The sequence below is a fragment of the Callionymus lyra genome, chromosome 4 (assembly GCF_982586985.1).
Source record: "Callionymus lyra chromosome 4, fCalLyr1.hap1.1, whole genome shotgun sequence".
Taxonomy (NCBI): domain Eukaryota; kingdom Metazoa; phylum Chordata; class Actinopteri; order Syngnathiformes; family Callionymidae; genus Callionymus; species Callionymus lyra.
This window is the reverse complement of record NC_141821.1, coordinates 35319688-35343067: the sequence shown is the minus strand read 5'-3', so window position 1 is coordinate 35343067 and position 23380 is coordinate 35319688. Positions and strand designations below refer to the sequence as shown.

Below are 23380 nucleotides of genomic sequence, written 5' to 3'. Positions count from 1 at the left end.
CTTTTTGTGTGTGTAAAAAAAATAATATTTAAGTTCTAAATTTAAAGTCAGTTTTAATCCCCTTAGACATGTTTCCAAGTCTGATCATCAAATGGTGTGTTTTCATTTGAGTTAACCGAAAGTTATCCGTTCACTGCACCTGCCATTCCAACGTCAAACAATTCCGAAAGGAACCGAGTAGTGCCGAACGTCAGCGCCCTCCCCAGTCTCCCCTTAGTCGTGGTGCAAGCAGCCATGTTGCGGCGAGCTTGTTCCGGTATCAGGACAGGATCGTCCGTATAGATCCGCAGCTTCCTCGCCTTCCCAAGACTATCTTCCCCCTTGATCGACGGAGTCTCTAGCCTACAAACAAAAGTCAACGATCTACCGATGATGGATTTTACAACTTGATACCACCTTCCGTTTCGGAACAGAGGCGGAGAAGAGGACGAGCTGGTTGGTCGACACACTGCACTGCAGCGCTACGGAACCACCGGATTCCGATCACGCAACAGCCAGAGGAGAGGTGCCGGTCCAGGGCGGCTTTGAGGCAGCACCGCAACCGCGGGAGAAGCTAACCAGATAGCATTAGCTTAGCTTTACTGGCTAATTATCTTAGCCTGTCAGTGACCTCGCTTATTATCTCGGATATATAATGTTTTAGTTGTAAGTTATTCCCTCGCTGTGAGTTTGCTTCGGAACTGTCGTGGGATTTTTTTTTATTGTTTTTTTCGTGACACTAGAAGGTCTAGACCTCGCTGGGAATAACTTTATAGTCAATGGTGACTGGTTAGCATGCTAACTGCTAATTGTTCAACACTATCACTGGCCAACTTTTCTTCCAGCTAACCACTGAAGCTAACTTGCGTAAAACGTCGCCTAGTCCTGGTTGAGATACAGCGTCGATGCTTGTGTTGGTTAGGGACTGATAGAATTACACATTTGTGTCTTTTTTTAAAAATTCTTTTGTGTTTCGTGACCAAACATGGGACTCGCAATTTTCGCTAGCTAGTGACTAGCTAGCTAACTGGGCTGATGTGAACTTGTTGATTGAAGGGCTGTCTGACGTGTTGCTAGCGGGCTAGCACTGGACCTCCACTGGATATATACCCCAACATTAATCGTACACGTGTAAATGCAGAATAGAAACTGAGGTTCGTCTGAATCAACCAACAGTGCAAGATGTCAACAAGAATCCCATTGGCACAAGTCATCGAAAATAATTCTGGACAGGTAAGGGTTTCCTAAGTTCTTAGCACAACTTCAAATTGTGTGTTCTTCATTTTGCTGTAAGGTCTGTGCTGTTTGTGCGTCTATGAATCACTCCCTTGCCCACTCACTGGTTTGTATTCATTGTGTTTGAGTATGCCCACCTACTGGCTGTCCCGTTTAAATGGAGAAATAAGCTTGGCAAGATCGTACGTGTTGTATACATTTTTCTGGGAGAAATAACGATACAATCTTCAGTTTTGAACTTTCAACTAAGAGAATACAGTATAAGGATGACTTCACTAGGAATAACGAAACATTTTACTTTGTTGCCAGTTCACAACAACAACAAAACGTCTTGGATGATTAATCTTAATTTAATTCTGTTTGATAAATCTTTCTGTTTTAGGATGTATTTGTAATGGAGAACGTTGTGGAAATTGTGTTTAAGTTATTTAAAATGACAACTTAAAATTGACAATATTTACTATTACAAGCCTCTGGCGTATCTTTGGCATCAGCTCTAAGATATCAGGTAGGAACATTATATATTGTTGATCAGTAAGGGTACCAACTAATCATTTTTGCATTGAAAGCAGTGTCTGGATTTTTTTCCCAAACTAGTAGTAAGTGACTGGGATTTGTCATGAGATTATTGTGAAAAATTGCATCTGATATTTTAACTGTTTATTCACAACATTTTTATAGCCATAAACAAAATGAAAGAAATATACTCTTTATTGTAATTTATATAAATTGTGGTTGGAAATGCATTCCTTTTTAAATTTTATACCTTTAGTTATATTATTTTATGAGTCCTTCCAGGGTATTTTAAAATGTTGCACTTACCATTTAACTAAATTAAATATTTGTGCTGCATAATGATATGAATGACAGGCCAAAAAAATTGGCAGACATTAGTAACTAAATTGTTAAAAAACACATTGTCAGAAAGCTCAAATTCAGATATCTCTTATGAATCCAATAAATTAAGTTAGTTAAATTTTGACCCATGGCTTATTTGGAAGGGTCATTCATAATCTAACCGTAAGTGGCATTTTCTTAGATGCCTCTCTAGGAACAACATGATATGTAGTTATTAGTTTGTTGTTTTCCCTACATTACTTGTACAACATCTTCATGTCAGATACTGTGATAAAACAATAACAGTGCTGTAACACTTGTTTATTGCAACTGACATACAGTATAATAAAATAATGCCACCCACCATGCACATATCCTTTGATTAAATTATATTGGACGCATGGGTTGGTTCAGCATTTGTTCATGGGACATAGGTCAGATGTGATTAAAAATGCTTGTGAAAGCTTTTTGTTTTGTTTTCAGAGGGGTAAACATTAACTTCTAGCTTTGGCTGTCGTTTGACTATTATCAGCAAATGTTGCATTTAACCATTATAAATGCCTATCACTTGATCTTAAATGTACATTTTTTTCACAACTAATATAAATGTTGAAGCAATGAGGGTCAGTCCATAAGCTGTTGCAGAATATTGCTTAGCAGTCTGGTCAAAAAAAGTGTTGGATCTTTAACAAATTCACTAACTTGATAAGAATACAGTAAATGGGGTACAACGAAAAGCTAAATTCTGTTCTTTTCAGTGTTGTCCAGAGTTTGTACTTTGTTTATATAGTAAAATATTTTTAAGTTTCACATGTAACTAACTATTCATAACTATAATTTTCTTCATACAAGTTATTGAAAATGAAATCGTTATCAACCCAAAATAGGTTTAGGAATTCATTTTTTTAGATAACATTAGAAACTTCTTTATCCTTCCCACATTGTATCATTTTAAGTTATTGTATTGATTTTATTTATTATTTAAATATTCATGTATTTGAGTCTGTGAAGTTGATTCCCGGTAAAACTTCATTACATGTCTCATGACTAAGTGAAGCCAACAACCTGAGAAAACAGGTTTATGAACTGGTCCATGATCGTCTGACACAATGACAAAGGACCATTGGGGTTTTTTGGCTACACTGTAAGACCAATTTTAGGCTGTATATTTCTTTACCAGCAATTAATTTAGAAAAATTTCAATAAACAAAATGTTACTTTAAGTATTTTAATATCGATTGGGATTCAAATATGATGCCAATGATGTCATGATGTCACATACAAATGCAATGCAGTGTTTTCCGTACCCCTGTTTGGAACTTTCCCCATCTTAAAACATGGGTATTTAAAATCCTTTGTTTCATATGTAAAGACACAATCTGTCCAGGCTTTTGACAATGTAGTTACATTACATGTTTTCATGATAAAGAATAATCCAGCTCTGTCGATTATTCATTTGCATTGGCTGGTAGCTGAAATTCCTTTTAATAATTTTATTTTTGTATCATACTAGTTCAGGCTCAGTAATGGTGCTAGGAGGAAGTGGCCCCCTTTTTTTAATCTATTTAGTTACAGTATTCTAATAAAACGGTTGCACGTTGGTGCAGGACTATTTCCCGAAAGATTCCTTGTGACCCTGGTCTGTTAAAGGGGCTTTACGAATAAAAATTACTTCCTTATTTACCCCCCCCCCAGCCCAAAATTAAGTGAAGCTAAGGAAGAAGCACAACAACAATTAAACTGCATAATAAAACATTGCATAATCTTCACTGATATTTATTTTTATTTATTGTTCTTTCCAAATTATGCTTGACAGAAAAAATGTGCTGAAAATGTCTCATCTTTTCTATCAGATAAATGAATAACTGTTAAGGCAAAAAGCGCGGCCCTGATGTTGTATAAATATAGAACTACTTTGCAAATATATATATATATACGATTTCTATATGCCACATTTCAAGGCATTAATTGTCATTTTAACATTTATTAAGTACTTAATTGATGTCAAATGGTAAGATGTTACAATGTCCATGTGAAAACTTCTAGAGTTCTAGTCTTGATGTCAGACCTGTATGAAGTATATACGTTCCAATCAGCTGTGCAGCTCACAATATCTAATTGACTTAATGTTGGAACGTCCAAATCTTGTATTTAAGCAGGGACGTTTTAACTGCTCTTTTGTCTTGTAAATAATTTGGTATTTTTTGGTAAGTATTTTATTAAAACAAAAAAAACATTTAAGTGCTTCACCTTGGTCCAATATTGGCTTATGGGATTCTGAAACGGTTGGAAAGCAAGATAATCTATTAGGAAGAAGATTTGAAAGCACCATCTAGAAAATGCATACATCCTGGTAAAGAGTAACATAGGAATAGAGCAAATGAAAACACTTATTATATTTAGCTTAATTTTAGTTTTATACATATTCTAATGTGTTTGGCCTAAATGTCACAGCTTAAATAACTACTAGGGTCTGGCTGAACAACTATTTCAAAATAAGTTGATAAATCAAAGAGCTTATTGCTGATTTCATTATTTCCCTCTTTGTACCTGCTGTGCATTACACAAATAACAAAACTTTTCCAACTTTCATAATGCAACTTCATGTGCCAATTGTGACAAAGTAAATAATAATTAGTCTAACATGTGATGTTAATCAACAGAGTTGTGGGTATGATGTCAATGCTTTTCTCATTTTTGTTTACATTTTTTAATCGAAACATTACATCCTCAAAAAGTTTGCTGCTTTTAAGTTTTTTATTAATAACAGTTCTAGAATTGTGTGTGTACATCCATGATTAAAGTGATATGTCCATTTATGAGTTGATGAGGTTATGGTTTACTTTTAGGTCTTTGTAAAAAATACCTTCACAACAAGGCATTGATTCTAGATCATTGTGTTTGCCTTGTTACTTGGTTTTACTGCTGTTGTTTAAAATTATACTTGAACTATAAACTATTTGGAAACCCAGGCTCTTGGGGGTGTTTTTTTTTTTATCTCTGTTGCCAATTTTTTGTTAGTGGTCAAATGATGGTCTACTATTAGTGATAAGCTTTGGAACAATCTTTTAGAGTGTGTATTTTAGCTGTATATTGTTTTTAATTGTTTAAACGCTTTGTGACCCTGCTCTAGAAAGGCCCCTTACAAATAATCTTTACTTACTTACTATTATTTAGAAATGACAATCAATGTGCCCATAATAGGCTCCAGAGGGACCGTGGTTCTTATAAAAAGTTTGTACTGAAGTTATAAAGTGGCTTTTTGGGTGAAAGGTCACAGATGGATACTCCCTAGCAAACAGTCCGTTTTACAGAGCCATGTATAGAACATCTCTGGTGTCAGGTCGCAGGACACAGGACAGAATGGCACCGAACTCGAGGACATAGTTAGTGTTGACAACACGCATTTTAATTTAGTGGCTGTGTCACTCTCTGAAAAAGAATATTTACTGCTGCTGAGTGGCTGTTATTTTTCAGGCTGTGGATGAAAATGGTAGTTTGGTGCATCTTTTACAAAAAGATGCCTTTTTTGTTTTTTTAAATCATAGGTTTTTGGAAAAAGGAGTTGGTTTAGTTATGTTTTAGACGTTAATTCAGCGTTTGTGTAGAAGAGGTTAATGCACACAGTCGATGGCTGGTGTGAACATTATGATGGTTAGGTTGCTGCTTGATTGTGTTTAACCACTTGCATTATATTTGTAGATTTGTGTACTCCCTACTGTATTATCCCTGTTTTTTAACTCCCGTGTAATGTGTATATAGAAATGCTTGTCTGCCTCTTAATTTCTCTTTGTTCTCGTGATGTCACACTGGCCAAGCAGGCTTGATCTATTGTTAGTTACGGTTAGACTTGTAATTCCTCTCTGCTCTCCCATTAAACTGTTTCCTCCTTGTCTTGAATACATAATGGTCCAAGTTTAACATGGCAGCTTGATATCTTTCAATAAAAAGTAGTGTAATTGTTAGTGAAGCAAAAACAAGTTGTTTTATTTTATTTTGAGAGGTATGCTGATATATTGGTGTAAACACGTTTTGCTGTGTTGATGTTGCAAATAATAAAAACAGTCAGTTACACAGTAAAAGGGAACAATGTGGGCTACTCACAATCCAGGTCAACATGGAGTGCTTGGAGTCTGGCTATTTACTCAATGCCAGGACATAGTCTGGTGCTCGGCGGAAGCACCTAATCACATAACCAGTTAGACGCTGCAGTTCATGTTAAAGCTCTTTTCCTTTATCTATTTTATTGTTCAGTTGTAATCTAAATTCTAACCTATGAATATGTTAGGTTTTATGTATTTCTGCGTCACTGTGGTTTACTGTACCTGTGAACAGGTTCATATGTGCTGCTTGTAAAAAAAATCTTGCTTATTTAATTTGTGCCAAAATATTTAAACGGTATGGTGTTTAAAAGTAATACCATATCTACTGCTCACCTTACTTCCTTTTTATCTCGTTGAATGAGTCATCTTGTTGGATATGTATAAGCACGCACACGTGCACAAACACATGTTCAAGTCACTGTTACGCCCAGGAAACCATAAATTATCACGGAGCGGTCGCTAGGCAGAAACTAAGGATGAACAAAGCTAACCAGGGCCCTAGCAACAAGCAATGCCTGAGAGAGATGCTCACACATTCAACTAGAAGGGGGCATCTTGCACAATTGTGTACAAATCTAATAATTTGTTGACTCTCATGCATAAACTCGTAGCCCTAAAAGCACAGAAACAGAGAAGGGCTCCTGTTAGGAAGGCAGGGGTACAGCAAGAGGCCTGTTGAAATGTTGGCACTGGACCTCAAACTGTTTGTCTTCCTTAACTGCTCTTTTGTTAATTCTGTCTAGGAGCAGTTTATTGCTGAAACTTACCTTAGCGTCTGAAAATATCCATTATGGATATCTTCATTTATATTTCGCTCTGTTATGTGAACATTACGCAGATGCCTTTCAAAAATGTGATTTAAACATAATGAAAATGAATTGCATCACATGTAGTTATAGTAGTTTGAAAATCGAGATTAAGTTCATGATTGTGAAATATCTATTTAAATCAACTCAATGGATTACATCTCTCCGTTAAGGGGCGTGACTGTTAGGAGGACAGTATCTGATTCACCTCCATATATGGTCATTAATGCGTGGATATTTATGCAAACTACTCATGACCCTGATCTGCTCTCTCTTTTAGATTTATTAAATACTCACCTGTTTACGATCAGATCTCAGACCCTGCCTAAGGCATCTACCAAATAGATTTGATGTCAATGTTTTTCTACGCTTCAGTTTGACTGCTTTGGTACTTTAGTTCGAGTGTGTACAACCTTAGAGGGGTGATGTTAAAGAACTGTACAGTACAGTGCACCTGTAATTCTTTACATAAGCTCGACAATAAGTTCCTGTTGCTGTGAAAATCATTTCCAGGGAACAATAAAAGGGCATTCTCCTTACGATCCTTAAAACTCTTCACTGGCTTCCAGTTTCTTTCAGAATCAACTTTAAATTTTGGTTCTTACTTTCAGAGCTATTCATGGTCAGGCTCCTCCTTACATCATTGATCTGATCCAGCCTTACACCCCAGCTCGGGCTCTGAGGTCTGTGGATCAGAATCTACTGATGGTTCCACGCACACGGTTCAGGACCAGAGGAGAGAAATCCTTCCAGACTGTTGCTCCTAAACTTTGGAACGATCTTCCTCTCTCTTTGCGCTTGATGGAGTCTACTGACTCCTTCAAAAAACATCTTCTCTTCGTTTTTATTCATGCAGGCTTTTCCTTGATTTTCTGGAACTCCTGTTCTATTATCAGTTTTATCTTGCCCTTAAAAGTATATACTTTATTTATCTTGTTTTGATTGTTTAAGGGCTTTGTGACCCTGGTCTGGAAAAGCGCTATACAAATAAAAATTACATACTTACTTACTTATCTATAAAACTCTTTGGGGAACCACTCCTGCTCCGATCCCTGTTTGCACTGGGCACATCCACATGACATGCAGTTTTGTAATAAGTAAATTATATTTATAGAGCGCTTTTCCGGACCAGGGTCACAAAGCGCTTAAACAATCAAAACGATACTCAATAAAATATATACTTAAAAGGTCAAGATAACACCAAGAATAACGGAGAAGTTCCAGAAAATCAAGGAAAATCCTGCACAAATAAAATTGTCTTAAGATGTTTCTTGAAGGAATCAGTAGATCCACCATTATGAACACTTCCACCCGCTTTAATCACTATGAACACTTCCACCCGCTTTAATCACTATAAACAAACACTTCCACCACTTTAATAACTATGAACACTTCCACCCGCTTTAATCACTATAAACAAACACTTCCACCACTTTAATCACTATGAACACTTCCACCCGCTTTAATCACTATAAACAAACACTTCCACCACTTTAATAACTATGAACACTTCCACCTGCTTTAATCACTATAAACACTTCCACCCACTTTAATCACTATGAACACTTCCACCCTCTTTCATCACCATGAACACTTCCACCTGCTTTAATCACTATAAACACTTCCACCCACTTTAATCACCATGAACACTTCCACCTGCTTTAATCACTATAAACACTTCCACCCACTTTAGTCACTATGAACACTTCCACCCTCTTTCATCACCATGAACACTTCCACCCACTTTAATCACTATGAACACTTCCACCCACTTTAATCACCATGAACACTTCCACCTGCTTTAATCACTATAAACAAACACTTCCACCACTTTAATAACTATGAACACTTCCACCTGCTTTAATCACTATAAACACTTCCACCCACTTTAATCACTATAAACAAACACTTCCACCACTTTAATAACTATGAACACTTCCACCTGCTTTAATCACTATGAACACTTCCACCCGCTTTAATCACTATAAACAAACACTTCCACCACTTTAATAACTATGAACACTTCCACCTGCTTTAATCACTATAAACACTTCCACCCACTTTAATCACTATGAACACTTCCACCCTCTTTCATCACCATGAACACTTCCACCTGCTTTAATCACTATAAACACTTCCACCCGCTTTAATCACTATGAACACTTCCACCCGCTTTAAATCACTATAAACACTTCCACCCGCTTTAATCACTATGAACAAACACTTCCACCCACTTTAATCACTATGAACACTTCCACCTGCTTTAATCACTATAAACAAACACTTCCACCCACTTTAATCACTATGAACACTTCCACCTGCTTTAATCACTATAAACAAACACTTCCACCCACTTTAATCACTATGAACACTTCCACCGGCTTTAATCATCATAAACAAACACTTCCACCCACTTTAATCACTATGAACACTTCCACCCGCTTTAATCACTATGAACACTTCCACCCGCTTTAATCACTATAAACAAACACTTCCACCCGCTTTAATCACTATGAACACTTCCACCCGCTTTAATCACTATGAACACTTCCACCCGCTTTAATCACTATGAACACTTCCACCCGCTTTAATCATCATAAACAAACACTTCCACCCACTTTAATCACTATGAACACTTCCACCCGCTTTAATCATCATAAACAAACACTTCCACCCACTTTAATCACTATGAACACTTCCACCTGCTTTAATCACTATGAACACTTCCACCCGCTTTAATCATCATAAACAAACACTTCCACCCACTTTAATCACTATGAACACTTCCACCCACTTTAATCACTATGAACACTTCCACCCACTTTAATCACTATAAACAAACACTTCCACCCACTTTAATCACTATGAACACTTCCACCCGCTTTAATCATCATAAACAAACACTTCCACCCACTTTAATCACTATGAACACTTCCACCCGCTTTAATCACTATGAACACTTCCACCCGCTTTAATCACTATAAACAAACACTTCCACCCACTTTAATCACTATGAACACTTCCACCCGCTTTAATCATCATAAACAAACACTTCCACCCACTTTAATCACTATGAACACTTCCACCCGCTTTAATCACTATGAACACTTCCACCCGCTTTAATCATCATAAACAAACACTTCCACCCACTTTAATCACTATGAACACTTCCACCCGCTTTAATCACTATGAACACTTCCACCCGCTTTAATCACTATGAACACTTCCACCCGCTTTAATCATCATAAACAAACACTTCCACCCACTTTAATCACTATGAACACTTCCACCCGCTTTAATCATCATAAACAAACACTTCCACCCACTTTAATCACTATGAACACTTCCACCCGCTTTAATCATCATAAACAAACACTTCCACCCACTTTAATCACTATGAACACTTCCACCCACTTTAATCACTATGAACACTTCCACCCGCTTTAATCACTATAAACAAACACTTCCACCCACTTTAATCACCATGAACACTTCCACCCACTTTAATCACTATGAACACTTCCACCCACTTTAATCACCATGAACACTTCCACCTGCTTTAATCACTATAAACAAACACTTCCACCTGCTTTAATCACTATGAACACTTCCACCCGCTTTAATCACTATGAACACTTCCACCCGCTTTAATCACTATAAACAAACACTTCCACCCACTTTAATCACTATGAACACTTCCACCCACTTTAATCACCATGAACACTTCCACCCACTTTAATCACTATGAACACTTCCACCCACTTTAATCACTATGAACAAACACTTCCACCCACTTTAATCACCATGAACAAACACTTCCACCCACTTTAATCACCATGAACACTTCCACCCACTTTAATCACTATGAACACTTCCACCCGCTTTAATCACTATGAACACTTCCACCCGCTTTAATCACTATGAACACTTCCACCCGCTTTAATACAATACATGTTTTTGCTTCTAACGCTTGAGTGATGTGTCCATCTAATACTCTTGGGCGTCTGTGTAGACCTGTACCTATGTGACGCACAGTGTTGAACCAATAATTGTGTTGACATGGGCTTTGTTTATGTGTGTGTCCGGAAGTGCTAAAACAGGCTTTTCCTGTTAATCTCTGTAGAAGGTGTGGCCCCAACTGAAGATATGCGATTTACAAGTTGTGATGTCATCCAGGTGTAGTGTTTTTGTCCTTTTCTCATGATTGTTTGGAGTTTTATTCATAGCTTGGACACAGTGGAAAAATAAAAGTAGATCTCTAGTTGATCATTATATCAGAGAAAAAACAAAATCTAAAAAATTGGTTGCTGACACATGATGACGTTGTTATGCAATGTAAAACGCAATTCAAAACATGTTGATTATGAAAAAGACTTTAAATGAATTTATTACACATGAAACATTAATATAAACCAAAATATAATTTTTACAAATTAGGTTTTATGTTATGACCTCACACATCTTATATTGCATCAAGTTGAAACTGATTCAAAAGAGTCTTGCGTGTTTTAGCAAATAGAACACTGCTAGTAGTGTTGTATTTTGGCAAGTATGACAAAATGTTCATATATATATGTGTATATATATATATATTTTTATATATGTGTATATATATATATATTTTTATATATATCGGTTTCACAGTATTTGACGACATTTGTTTTTTGTGTGTTGAGTTTTCTTATACTCACATTTCTTTTGATAAGAAAATAATTACTGCCGTTAAGCTTTAAATAGCCCATTTAATTGTCATAAGGACTGCATCCTGTTTTTTTCATGTTCAGACGGTAAAAGAATGACCCCTTCAAAGTATGGTGGGAGTAATTAATTTTAAGATGAGAATGATGGTTGCCATCAAAATGGAACATTTTATTGAACGTAGTTTGCATAAGCAGTGCAGTTAAGCATCATTATCATCTACAGTATTTACAGAAACCATATCCTTGACAAGGAGGAACATTATCTCGACCCACCGCATGCCTTTTTTTCTCATAAGCATTCCCTTTAGCGAACGAGTCTTGAATGGATGTCTGACTGCTACTTGCCGACTGGGCTGTGGATGTGGAGGGTCCTCTATTACTTCTGGTACTCTTAAACGTTTTTTCGGCTAAGGTGGTGAAGCAAATTGCTAGTATTGCCACTGCCGGCCACCACTTTAGCGGGACAGCATTTGCAGAAGACATATCGGTTAGCTTCTGGTCTACCTGTCTCACTTTAGGTTGCAAGGCTATTATTAAGCCGTTCTATTAAATGTCCTTGAAGTCGAAGTGCTTTCGATGGCTGACATCTACACTTGGCAGTGACTAGAGTAATAATTATTGCTGACCACTGGCAAGCAGACCCTAGTCAACAGGGAACTTTTTAGGATTGCAACAGTTAATCGATAAAATCGATCAACTTTGAATAAAGACATTGTTAGTAAGTAATAGTTATTTGTAGACCAGGGTCACAAAGTGCTTTAACAATCAATACACATTTAAAAATGCCTACAAATTAAAAATAGGTTGAAGGCCAAGACATAAGACAAACACAGGAGTCCCAGAAGAGTAGGAAAAAGCCTGCACAAATAAAAAAGTCTTTAGACTCCATCAAACACAGAGGGAGAGGAAGATTGTTCCAAAGCTTAGGAGCAACAGCCTGGAAGGATTTCTCTCCTCTGGTCCTGAAGCGTGTTCAGGAACCATCAGTAGATTCTGATCCACAGACCTAAGAGCCCGAGCTGGGGTGTAAGGCTGGATCAGATCACTGATGTAAGGAGGAGCCTGACCATAATTGTCTCTTAAAGTAAGAACCAGAATTTTAAAATGGATCCTGAAAGAAACTGGCAGCCAGTAAAGAGTTTTAAGGATCGTGGAAATGTGAGTTCTTCTACTAGAGGGTTTTGGATTTGGGCCACTGTTACCGACACAGAATGTGAAGTAGTGTTAGCTGTCAATTGTTTTTGCAGTTAAGTGTATTATTTTCTTGATAAAAATCTTTTAATTAATCCAAATCAAGTTGTAGTAGTGGTTAGTTGGATCTATGGTCAAGTAGTTGCATTTTTCACTGTTATACTTTTGTGAGTATATAGTGGATGAAAAAATAATTGTATGCTTTTATCTTTCTGTTTGCTGTATACTTAAGACTTCAATGAAATATCCAAATATGTGATTTCTAAATGCAGAGCTCATTAAGCAGATGACCATGGTTGTGTAAATATTTGATTGTTGCTTCATCGAGTCATTCTAATATAGTTCTCCTAATAATATTGATTACCAAAATTGTTTGTTTGTAGACATTTTATTTGTTACACTTAGTATCATTAAAGTTTGTATCTATTTATTTCTACGGCTTTTCTTCATTTTAGTTTTTGTCAATAAGATGGCTCAAATATTATTTCGGGGTGTAGGTCTAGGTTATGATGTCTCTGCGTGGATTAGCATTGCTTTTCTGTGTGTAGGAGCACACACGGTTTTCTTGTGTTCAGGTCATGTGCACATGTATTCCACATCCATTTCCCCTTAAATTGGTTTCATGCTAAACTTATTGTACAGTATAACATCAAGGAAGTTACCTTAACTCACCAATGAATTATAGCAGAGGCGTCAAACTGGTCCAGAAAAGGGCCGAGACGGTGCAGGTTTTTGTTTCAACCAGTCAAGCACACATGAGTTAACGAATCAGGTGTCGGATTGAACAAGCAACACCTGACTGACAATTAATTGATTGGTTCAACTATATGTGCTCGACTGGTTGGATCTAAATCCTGCACTGTCTCTGCCCTTTTCTGGACCAGTTAACGAATTATCGTATTCCCCAAGCAAAGGTGAATCGTTATTTTCTTAATTTAACCCATTATAATCTATTTCAACACACGTTCCAACCTTAATTCAACACTTTTCCTGTAATCTTTCATTTATTAATTTATTAAATCTTCCTTTAGTTGTGCTGTGGGACTACTGTATCATATTATATATGCACTGGCTGCAATACAAATCTACACGTCAGAAAGATGAACTAAAAAATACTAAAGAGCACAACAAAAAAACTTTAACAATTGTTGCCCTGAAAAATGAGAATCACAAGATCAAGACATTTTGGCTATTTTATTTTACATTGTTACATATTAAATTTACCCCTCTCTGTGATCTTGGGCAACACATCTAAAACATGGTTTGTTTCTTTTTAATTTGCATCCTGTCACAGTGCTGATATTAATAGTATTGTTCAGATAGAAAAGAGTGATAAAATAAAGTGCATCCAGGTAATTAAACAAATGAAGCAGCGTTTTCTGACCTTAAATTGCTTTTCAGAAATAACATTCATTCATAACTGGTGCACATGCACAACAGAGCATGCTACTCAATGTGCTGATCCTATGACAAAGAAGGCACAGGATTGGTTAATTATCTCACTACTAAGTTAAAGCGAATTGGATTAAAATTGTACATTGTGCGATTGTTTACAAAGTACAGCACTATGCCTGTATTTGATCAGGGTTTAGAGTTAATCATCGTCAAAGCAGGTGTAAAAGTTTCAGTTAAAGGATGTTGTGAAAACTGTCGTTCAAGAATGGTACTTTTTACAACAAAAGCTCAAAGTCAAGTTAATACTTTTTTTCTTCAGAATACTCTACGTGACATGATATTTATTCAATGACCAACTCTCAGATGCCTCCCAATCAAACAAGATGAACAACAGACCATTTGTTTGACTAAATGTCCATTGTTATTAATCGACTCACCCCAATAGACCTGTGAACAAACTCCTCATGCTAGCTATTGTCCTGCAACTATATTTGTTACTGCATGTGTGTTGGGGGAGGGTCCAGCTTAACCGGCAGCTGCCCAAAAATGAAGGAAGAATCAGACGACAAAAATAGTCAGACATGAAAGTGGAGAGCTAGTTTAGGATTCTGGGATAGGAACATGACTGAGAGAACAGTTATCTTTCTGGACTATATCTCCTTAGCTAAATATGCTTTAGAGTTTAGTGGTTTACTTTTTTGGTTAATCATTAGCATACTAATTCACACCAAGAATCACAGTAGGGGAAATTATTTTTCCTTTTTTTGTGTCAGTAACTTGTTTCAATGCCAGGTTCTTGGCAATGTCATTTTTAAGTTAATTCATATTTTACAAATCATCCAAGTCAGTTTCATGAAAAAATTAAATGTTTAGAAATTATGTTTTCCATATTTTATTTTTAAATAAGCAAATGGGATGAAGTGTTGAAAGCTTAAATAGTGGATGCTGTGTTTTTCAATTGAAATGCTAAATAAAATGATTATATAAATAGCTTGTCCTTTATCCCGCTCTTCTGTGGATGAAGCAGCTGCTGAAATGCAATCAGAAGATTGCTTTGCTTTGGTTCTTAATCTGTCCTAATGTAAATGACACGCTACAAGGTGTTCCTGACTCGGTAGTCTGCAGCATTGGTATATCATTTAAATGTATTTTACAATTGAAATGGAAGGCAGAAATCAGAATGGTTTCTTAATTTTAAGAACAACTCACTTCTCATATATTCATATGACAAGCCATATGTGCATTATGTTTAAAATTGCCTTTTAGAAATGAGATTAACTTAAAAGGACAAACATGTACTGAAAGTCTGAGAAAAAAAAACATGTTTCTTAAAATTATCTGTAACATTGATTGGATGAAAAAGGAAATCATTGAGAATAAGAATAGATGATAAAATTATTTTTTATCCTAGAAAATGATGGGCAAGTTTAAAACATGTTTAATATGTGACTCAATATTCATTGAAGGCATATGCCAAATAAACCAAAAACATCCCAGCATGGTTAAAAATACCTGGGTTTGGAGATGGGTAAGACAAACAAAGCAGAGCCTTCCTTCTGTCGATGACATTGTTTTGGCTTGTTAAATGTATGTTTAACACAAAGTAAACATTCTGCATCAAATTGACACAGTTTTGTTTGTATTTTTGCAAGGGTCTCTAAAAATGTGGATGCATCCAGTCTTTTGAAATTCTATTAAAAGATTTTTTTTTTTTTTTAAAGGAAAGTTGATGACATTCTTTCTCCTTTTTTCCAACATTCTCTCTCTAAACTTGAGGGATTTTAAACTCTGTGTTCAGTATGAAGAAGTAGCTCATAGTAAAATTGGGACACAAATGTAATTCTCTGAGTAATGAAGGCAGATATAGGAAAGTCCAGTCAGACCAGTACGCAGTTTACATCTAAACATATGACCCTGCCTCTAATGCTTGAATTCGTCATTAATTGCTTTTTTTTTATTGGTTTTATTCAATTGTATTAGATTTTTTCTGAAATTGTCTCAACATGATAAATACTGAGTTTACAAACTGATTCTATTTTTGTATTAATTTAACTGCGTTAAATGAATCGTATTATGTACATTTTATATACTAATAATGATTTGTTGCTGTTCTGCAAAAAGGGGAGGTTCTTAATGGGTTCGAGACGGTTTCAATACATTTATTTTCGTTATGTCTTTAGCTTTGTCTTTTTTTTCTGGACTCACCACCATGTCTTTTCTTCTTTGCAGGACTCCAAGTCATCATCCGGTCGCTCCAGCATGTCGCGATGCCGGAACTCGGTCGCCACGACCACATCAGACGAGCAGCCGCACATCGGTAACTATCGGTTACTGAAAACCATTGGTAAAGGAAACTTTGCCAAAGTGAAGCTGGCACGACACGTCCTCACTGGAAAAGAGGTACACACACACGCACAGAGGATTAAATTGAACTCTATAATCTGCCCTTTTTCTTTGACTTATTTTTAGTCACTGGATTCTCATTCTGTTGGAAAAGAAAACCTTATGTAAACGAGCATGCAACTGCTCTTAACTAGAAAATACGCCTTAAAAAAACAAGAGTAAATAGGATTTGTATTAACAAATATTTTGCAAAGACGACCATCATCACAAAACACTGTCTGGACTTTCTAACACAAATGTATACTGCATTAATTATGGCGGTTGAAGTTACTTTGTGCCAGATTGTCAAATCTGGTGGTGATGACGAGTACTTAAAGTGATGGTTCACACAAAATTTAAATTTCACTTATTTTCTACTCTCCCTAATGTCAATTTAGAGTTAGAATTATTTTCTATAAATTGTTCCAATTTTTTTTTTACAATTTTGTATTTTAAGAATGCTTTTAGCGAAAGTTCCCAGGCCAGCGTAATTTTACCTGCACACCGACACTTGAAGTTTTTTTGACACAGTCGATCACCAGATCCTGCTGAAAAGACTGAGGGATGAAGTGGGACTGTCGGGGTCTGTGTTACAGTGATTCTACTCATAACTTTCTGGACGCAGTTTCAGTGTATCTGCCAATCAAATAAGGTCTGAATCAGCGGATCTGTTTAGTGGAGTCCCTCAAGGTTCTGTTTTGGGTCCATTATTATTTTTGCTGTACTTGATTCCCCTGGAAATCATTCAGAGATTTTGTGATGTTTCTTACCAAATCTTTGCTGATAACATCCAGCTTTACTGCTCATTTGATCCAACTGAGCCCAAGAGGCTGAACAGCTCAGTCAATTGTTTGCTAGAAATCAAACAATGGCTGAGTGAAAACACTTTGCAGCTAAATGTGGACAAAACTGAAATCCCGGGTTTTGCGCCTGATGATAAGGTTCTAGGGTTGAGTCAGTACTTGGGTGACTTAGGTCAGTCTGTCAAACTGAGCCTGAGAAACCTGGGTGTTGTATTTGATAAAGACATGTCCCTAATACAACACTGCAGAAAACTGACCAGAAACTGTTTCCTTCAACTGAGAACATTTTCTAAATTTAGGTAAATTATGTCACAACCCCATCTGGAGTTTATAATCCATGCGTTTGTGTCCCCTCGTTTAGACTATTGTAACAGTTTATTTTCATGTCTAAACAAGAAGGAGCTGTCTCGCCTGCTGTTAATACAAAACTCTGCAGTGAGCTTTCTGACCCGCTCTAGTAGAAGAACTCGCATTTCCCTGATCCTTAAAACTCTTCTTTCAGGATCTGCTTTAAAATTCTGGTTCTTAATTTCAGGGCTATTCATGGTGAAGCTTTGGAATGATCTTCCTCTCCCTCTGCGTTTGATAGAGTCTACTGACTCCTTCAAGAAACATCTTAAGACATTCTTATTTATGAAGGCTTTTCCCTTACTTTATGGGACTTGTGTTTGTCTTATGTTTATTGGCCTTTTAAAGCATGTATTTTAGCTGTATATTGTTTTTGTTTGTTAAAGTCCCTGGTCTACAATAAAAATAACCTTTACTTTCTTACTTACCTGCCATGTGTTTCAATGAGGGAAAACTTCAAGCAGGAGCTGAGAGACTGTGAGCTACCGATACAAATAAGATAAACAAATCTGGACTACTGTATTTTCTGCACTATAAGGCGCTATTTGAATGCTTATTTTCAACTTTTTTCTAAATATATAAAGCTCACCGGATTGATTATAATGTGCATTTAGCAAAACAAAAAAGCCAGATAAGTCAGGGAGACGCATTCCTTTAAAACGAGTTCACAATAACGTTTAACCTTATTTTAGCACTTAAAAAAACACCGTCTGATTCCGCCAAACACTGACGTGCTCAAAATGACTCTTAAAGTCTTTCAGTTATAACGTGTAAAATACAACACAATACACACATTTTTTCAGTTCATTTCTCGTTCTATTTGGGTGATTTCAGCCTCCAGAATGATCCCTCTTGTCATTATCTGAGTCAGTGTCAGTACTGTTACCTGACAGTTAAAGGATGATTCCGGCCTTTGTGAATGCTCGGACCAAATTGAGACTGACACCTTAGCCCAGGCATTAATGCACTACTATGGAAGTATATCAGTACCATTAGAATATTGAATTGTTGAATTTAATATTTCAAATATCGAAAGGTTGAATTTGTTTTATTTTAATTTCAATTATTAAATATTTTTTAATTGGTAGTCTTTTAAATTCAGTATAAAAAAAAATTATAATCCTTTTAAATTCAGCATTACAGTGCCACCAGACAAAACCAAACGAGTACTTGATCATACTTGCATGTGTAAACGATCAGTTGACATCGAAGTCGCATGTTAGAACCCCGGAGCCTCATGTAGCATGAGAGCGTGCTTGCGCAATTATACACGTCAACGTCCATATGTACCAAGGATGAAAAGATTATGAAAACATTTGAACTTACCGACAGGTTTGAAGGTGATTTTTCAGTTTTATTTTTGTTAAACTTCTCCTCTCAATGTTACAAACAAGCCTCTGATCGTCTCTGTTAATAAAGTATTTGTGTTAATGTATGCAAAATATAAGCATTTACACTGGAGCTCGTCTGAACTCCTTTACAAGAATGTGATCCATGTCGGAGAGTTTAAAGTGAACGATTATAAACTGTTCTAAATTGATGTTTTCATTTGGTTTTTTTTCTCATCTCAAAGAGGAAAATATATTGGGATTCATTTAGAAGAAATTGCATTTTCACAAAAGTTCTAGAGCAGGTTTCGAACCGCGACACCGAAAGACAAACGCAACGACACATTCGCTGACTGAGCTAAACAGACGTTGTGGGCAGAGCTTCAACAGTCTTATAGAGAAGGATCTGACAATCGGAGTAAAACATCGTACCTGCCTAAACCCTTTAACATCAGAATCTACTGAATGATCTCGAGATGTAGCTTAGGGTGTTTAGACTCCAGATGTTAAAACAAAGTTTACACTTTGTCATTAAAATATCTAAACTGATGCAGCAGCGCTTTAATGTCATCACCTGATCGTTTATACATGCTAGTATGATCAAGTAACTCTGTACTTGTTTGGTTTTGTCTGGTGGCACTGTTATGCTATATATCATTTTTTTCATATTGAATTTAAAAGGCTTCAACATTTTGTAATGTTGAATTTAAAAGGGTTCAAATTTTGTAATGTTGAATTTAAAAGGCTACGAATTGAAAAATATTAAATAATTGAGATTAAAATCTAACAAATTCAACCTTTCAATATTTGAAATATTTAATTCAACCATTCAATATTCTGATGGTACTGATATACTTCCCTACATAAATACGTTTTTTCTTTTAGAAAATGTAATGCCTTATAGTACAGGTACAGTATAGGTACGTTTTTCTATGAACATGTCGATGCTTCAATACAAGATGGGCGTTACAGACGAGGAGTATGGAGGTATTCAGATGTTTTTAAGTGTGTCTTGTGGACAAAGATGAAGACGACTATCGGCACCATCGTTCCCTTTGGGGGGTTTTTTGTACTAGAAAATCCTCTCATTGAAGTCTCACTATTATTGAACATATCTTCTGTATATGAGTAAACTAATATGTTGTAATGTTATTAAATAAAGCCTCTAAAGGTTGCTTTTGTTTGAAAATCCACAGAATAATTGAAGCCAAATAGTCTTGTATTTACTGATATGCATCATTTGAAAATTCAAATACTCAACAAATCTGTCAAGTCATTAAACGACACAAATCTTGGTGGTAAATGTCGAAACTCTTTTTTTCCCCATTAAAAGGTTGACTTAAAGTGTTAACTTAATTAACTTGTCTGAAAAAAAGCCTATCTAATAGCAGTTAATATTGATGTACTGGTCTCAAGCTGTGTCGCTCAGCTGGTCCCGTCTGATCACAGGCTGTACATCTGGTGCTCAAGATTAGATCATGATGGGGTGATGATGTAACAATGTTCACAAACCGTTTCAAGAGGAACACTAGATCTGCAGTAGGCAAGCGTCAGGTTTAGACCTGCAAGGGGGAGGTGTGACGGCTCTGTTAATGAGTGACAACTCTGTGCCTGACACTATGATAACTCTCCATGTGACTGAAATTAAATGTAACCATTCATTCTATGATTGCTCCGATATACATCCGTACCCCTATCTCATGTAATTTCATTTAATTTTTTTTTTTTCATGCTTATCTTTTTTCCTAATAATGGAATCCTAGTATCCATAATTTGATTTGAGAACCATTGTGACTTACCGTTGCATTACCTTTAGAAAGCAACAATATTAAAAGTCTTTGCAGAAACGTTTATCACAAACATGATCATGCACTAATTCAAACAGGTATTTTTTGTAAATTGGAAAAGCTATGTGTGGCTTGAATATTTCGAGGGATCTATGTTCTTTTAAACAACTGAGTAGATTCTGTGCTTGTGTGAGTGTTCAAACATAAATAAACACAATGGTCCGTTTACTTGTAGGTGGCTGTGAAGATCATCGATAAAACTCAGCTCAACTCGTCCAGTTTGCAGAAGGTGAGTCTCTCCGTCTCTATTTTCATACGACACACAACTTTCGAGTCTTCTCTTGAGTCTCCCTCCCCCACTTGTCTCTCCTATCCTCTCTCCTTCCTCCCCCTCTCTCTCTATCTTTCTGAAGTGGTCCAGCTTTCAGGGAGAGTTTTAATTACAGGAAGCGGGCTACAATTACTTCCTCTGATCTGACAGGGTGGGGTCTCCAGGCATGCACACACGTCAATGACGAAAAACTGTGATGCCATTTCAACATAAAACTATACTAACTCTTCTAACTCTTAAACTTTGTGTCGCTTAGGTCGAATGCTCAACAGTGACCTGCATCCTACTAATATTTGAGCTTTTAGTGCAGGGGTCGGGAACCTTTTTGACTGGAAGAGCCTTAAAAGGCACATTTTTTGTCAGATGCATAATCCCAACATTTAAATGAATGAAAAATACTTCAGTATGTATCTGAGCGTTCAGATGTGGTCACTTTATGTTGATCAGGGAATGATATTAATCTGAACTTTATGATCACTCGCAGCCTACACTCATTCAAACCCGCAACTCCTTCTCCTCAGTGATGATAACCTGAACTATCCCACAATGCTTTGCCACCCAGCCAACCACGACAACTGAATCGATCACTTAGATAGCAACATGGAAAACTTAGAAATTAAATACAATTTTTAGTGTGTAAAAGGGCATCATGGGTGCATCACTATTTTGGAGGCACCATGAGTAAGGTGGCTGCAGTAATTCGTGCCACCCACGAGTTCTAGACGGATAGATTGATAGATGAATACACTTTATAAATCTCTCTGGAGATCACATTCAGGTATTGGGTTTCTGGGGTTATATTGAAGTTGTTCTACCGTTACATAAATCAATTGTTTTTATGTCATTCCTGACTGAAGCTTGATATAATGTACTATATTTAAATATGCATTACGATGTGCAAAAAATAAGATCCGCAAAACAGATGTACTGCAGAAGATAAATGAGGATATTAAGTGGTACCTCTGCCCACTTGTTACCTTTTACATTTTATGTTTTAACACTGCAATTATGTATTTTAGCTCTTTCGTGAAGTGAGGATCATGAAGATGCTGAACCACCCTAACATAGGTGAGCTGCACGCGTACTTAAAGTAGAGGTTGACATTTGTGTTTCTTTTCTCATGTCCTCTTCCTTGTCTCTATACAGTCAAATTGTTTGAGGTAATAGAGACGGAGAAGACTTTGTACCTGGTAATGGAGTATGCCAGTGGAGGTGAGTGTCCTGCAGTCGTCTGAAACATGTTATTAATCAAATCCTTATGCCTCCTTGCACTTTATTTATATCTATAAAAATCAAAGTAGACAGCGGACAGCAATGTTATTTGAAAAAGAAAATAAATAATATGTATTCATATAAATGAATACAGACAGTGAAAATTATTTTGTTGTGCTGGAGCTCTGTTTAACTTGCTGTTTTCCTCTCAGGTGAGGTTTTTGACTACCTTGTGGCTCACGGTCGGATGAAGGAGAAGGAAGCTCGTGCCAAATTCAGACAGGTGCGGGTTGAATGCTCAGTAGAATCAACAATAAAAGACTTCACTATCTGACTTAGTCATGATTGTACTACGTTGATTTAAAAATTATAAATAAATAAAAAGTTTTGTGTGTGTTAAATAATCAAAAAATGAATAATTTTCTCTACCATCTCCTCTGCTCTAGATTGTGTCAGCGGTGCAGTACTGCCATCAGAAATGTATAGTACACCGAGACCTCAAGGTGAGAAAGTCCATGGACACACACGGACATCTTTCTGCCCCCAGAGTTCTTCATTTATCCTTCCCCTAAAGGACATTGCTGTTCCTTTATATTTTAAAGGTCTTCTAAAAATGAGCTTAAATTCATGTCAAATAGAGAATTTTAGATGAATGTTTAAATCCGCTTATTGTGTCACTGGGCAGGTCGACCTCTGTGTCAGACATTATCATAATTAATCTCAATTTTAATATAACACTTTGATTTATCTTCAAACAGCTGGTCATATTTTTTACATGAGCAAACAAATCATAACAAAAGCCAATGAAACGGAATGTTTTGACAAAATAACTAATATAATTGAGAATTAACATCTGGCTGGATTAAAGGATCATGGGCATCATAATCACAATAAAAAAATGTGTCCGAACCTTCTTAATCTTGGTGTTGGAGTTAGCCGGAG

General features: G+C 36.4%; 1 protein-coding gene across 10 annotated transcripts in view; it reads left to right on the top strand.

Moving 5' to 3' along the window:
• Nucleotides 1-214: 214 nt before the first annotated feature.
• mark2b (MAP/microtubule affinity-regulating kinase 2b) overlaps nucleotides 215-23380 on the top strand; it is a 39846-nt gene continuing 16680 nt past the window's right edge. For all 10 annotated transcript variants that reach the window (XM_087790016.1, XM_087790007.1, XM_087790012.1 and 7 more), the window contains exons 1-7: nucleotides 215-1212; nucleotides 16477-16647; nucleotides 21131-21184; nucleotides 22246-22294; nucleotides 22373-22438; nucleotides 22651-22721; nucleotides 22885-22941. In XM_087790016.1, the coding sequence (XP_087646142.1) occupies nucleotides 1162-1212; nucleotides 16477-16647; nucleotides 21131-21184; nucleotides 22246-22294; nucleotides 22373-22438; nucleotides 22651-22721; nucleotides 22885-22941 (519 nt within the window). In that variant the 5' untranslated portion in view covers nucleotides 215-1161. The remainder of the gene's footprint in view (nucleotides 1213-16476; nucleotides 16648-21130; nucleotides 21185-22245; nucleotides 22295-22372; nucleotides 22439-22650; nucleotides 22722-22884; nucleotides 22942-23380) is intronic.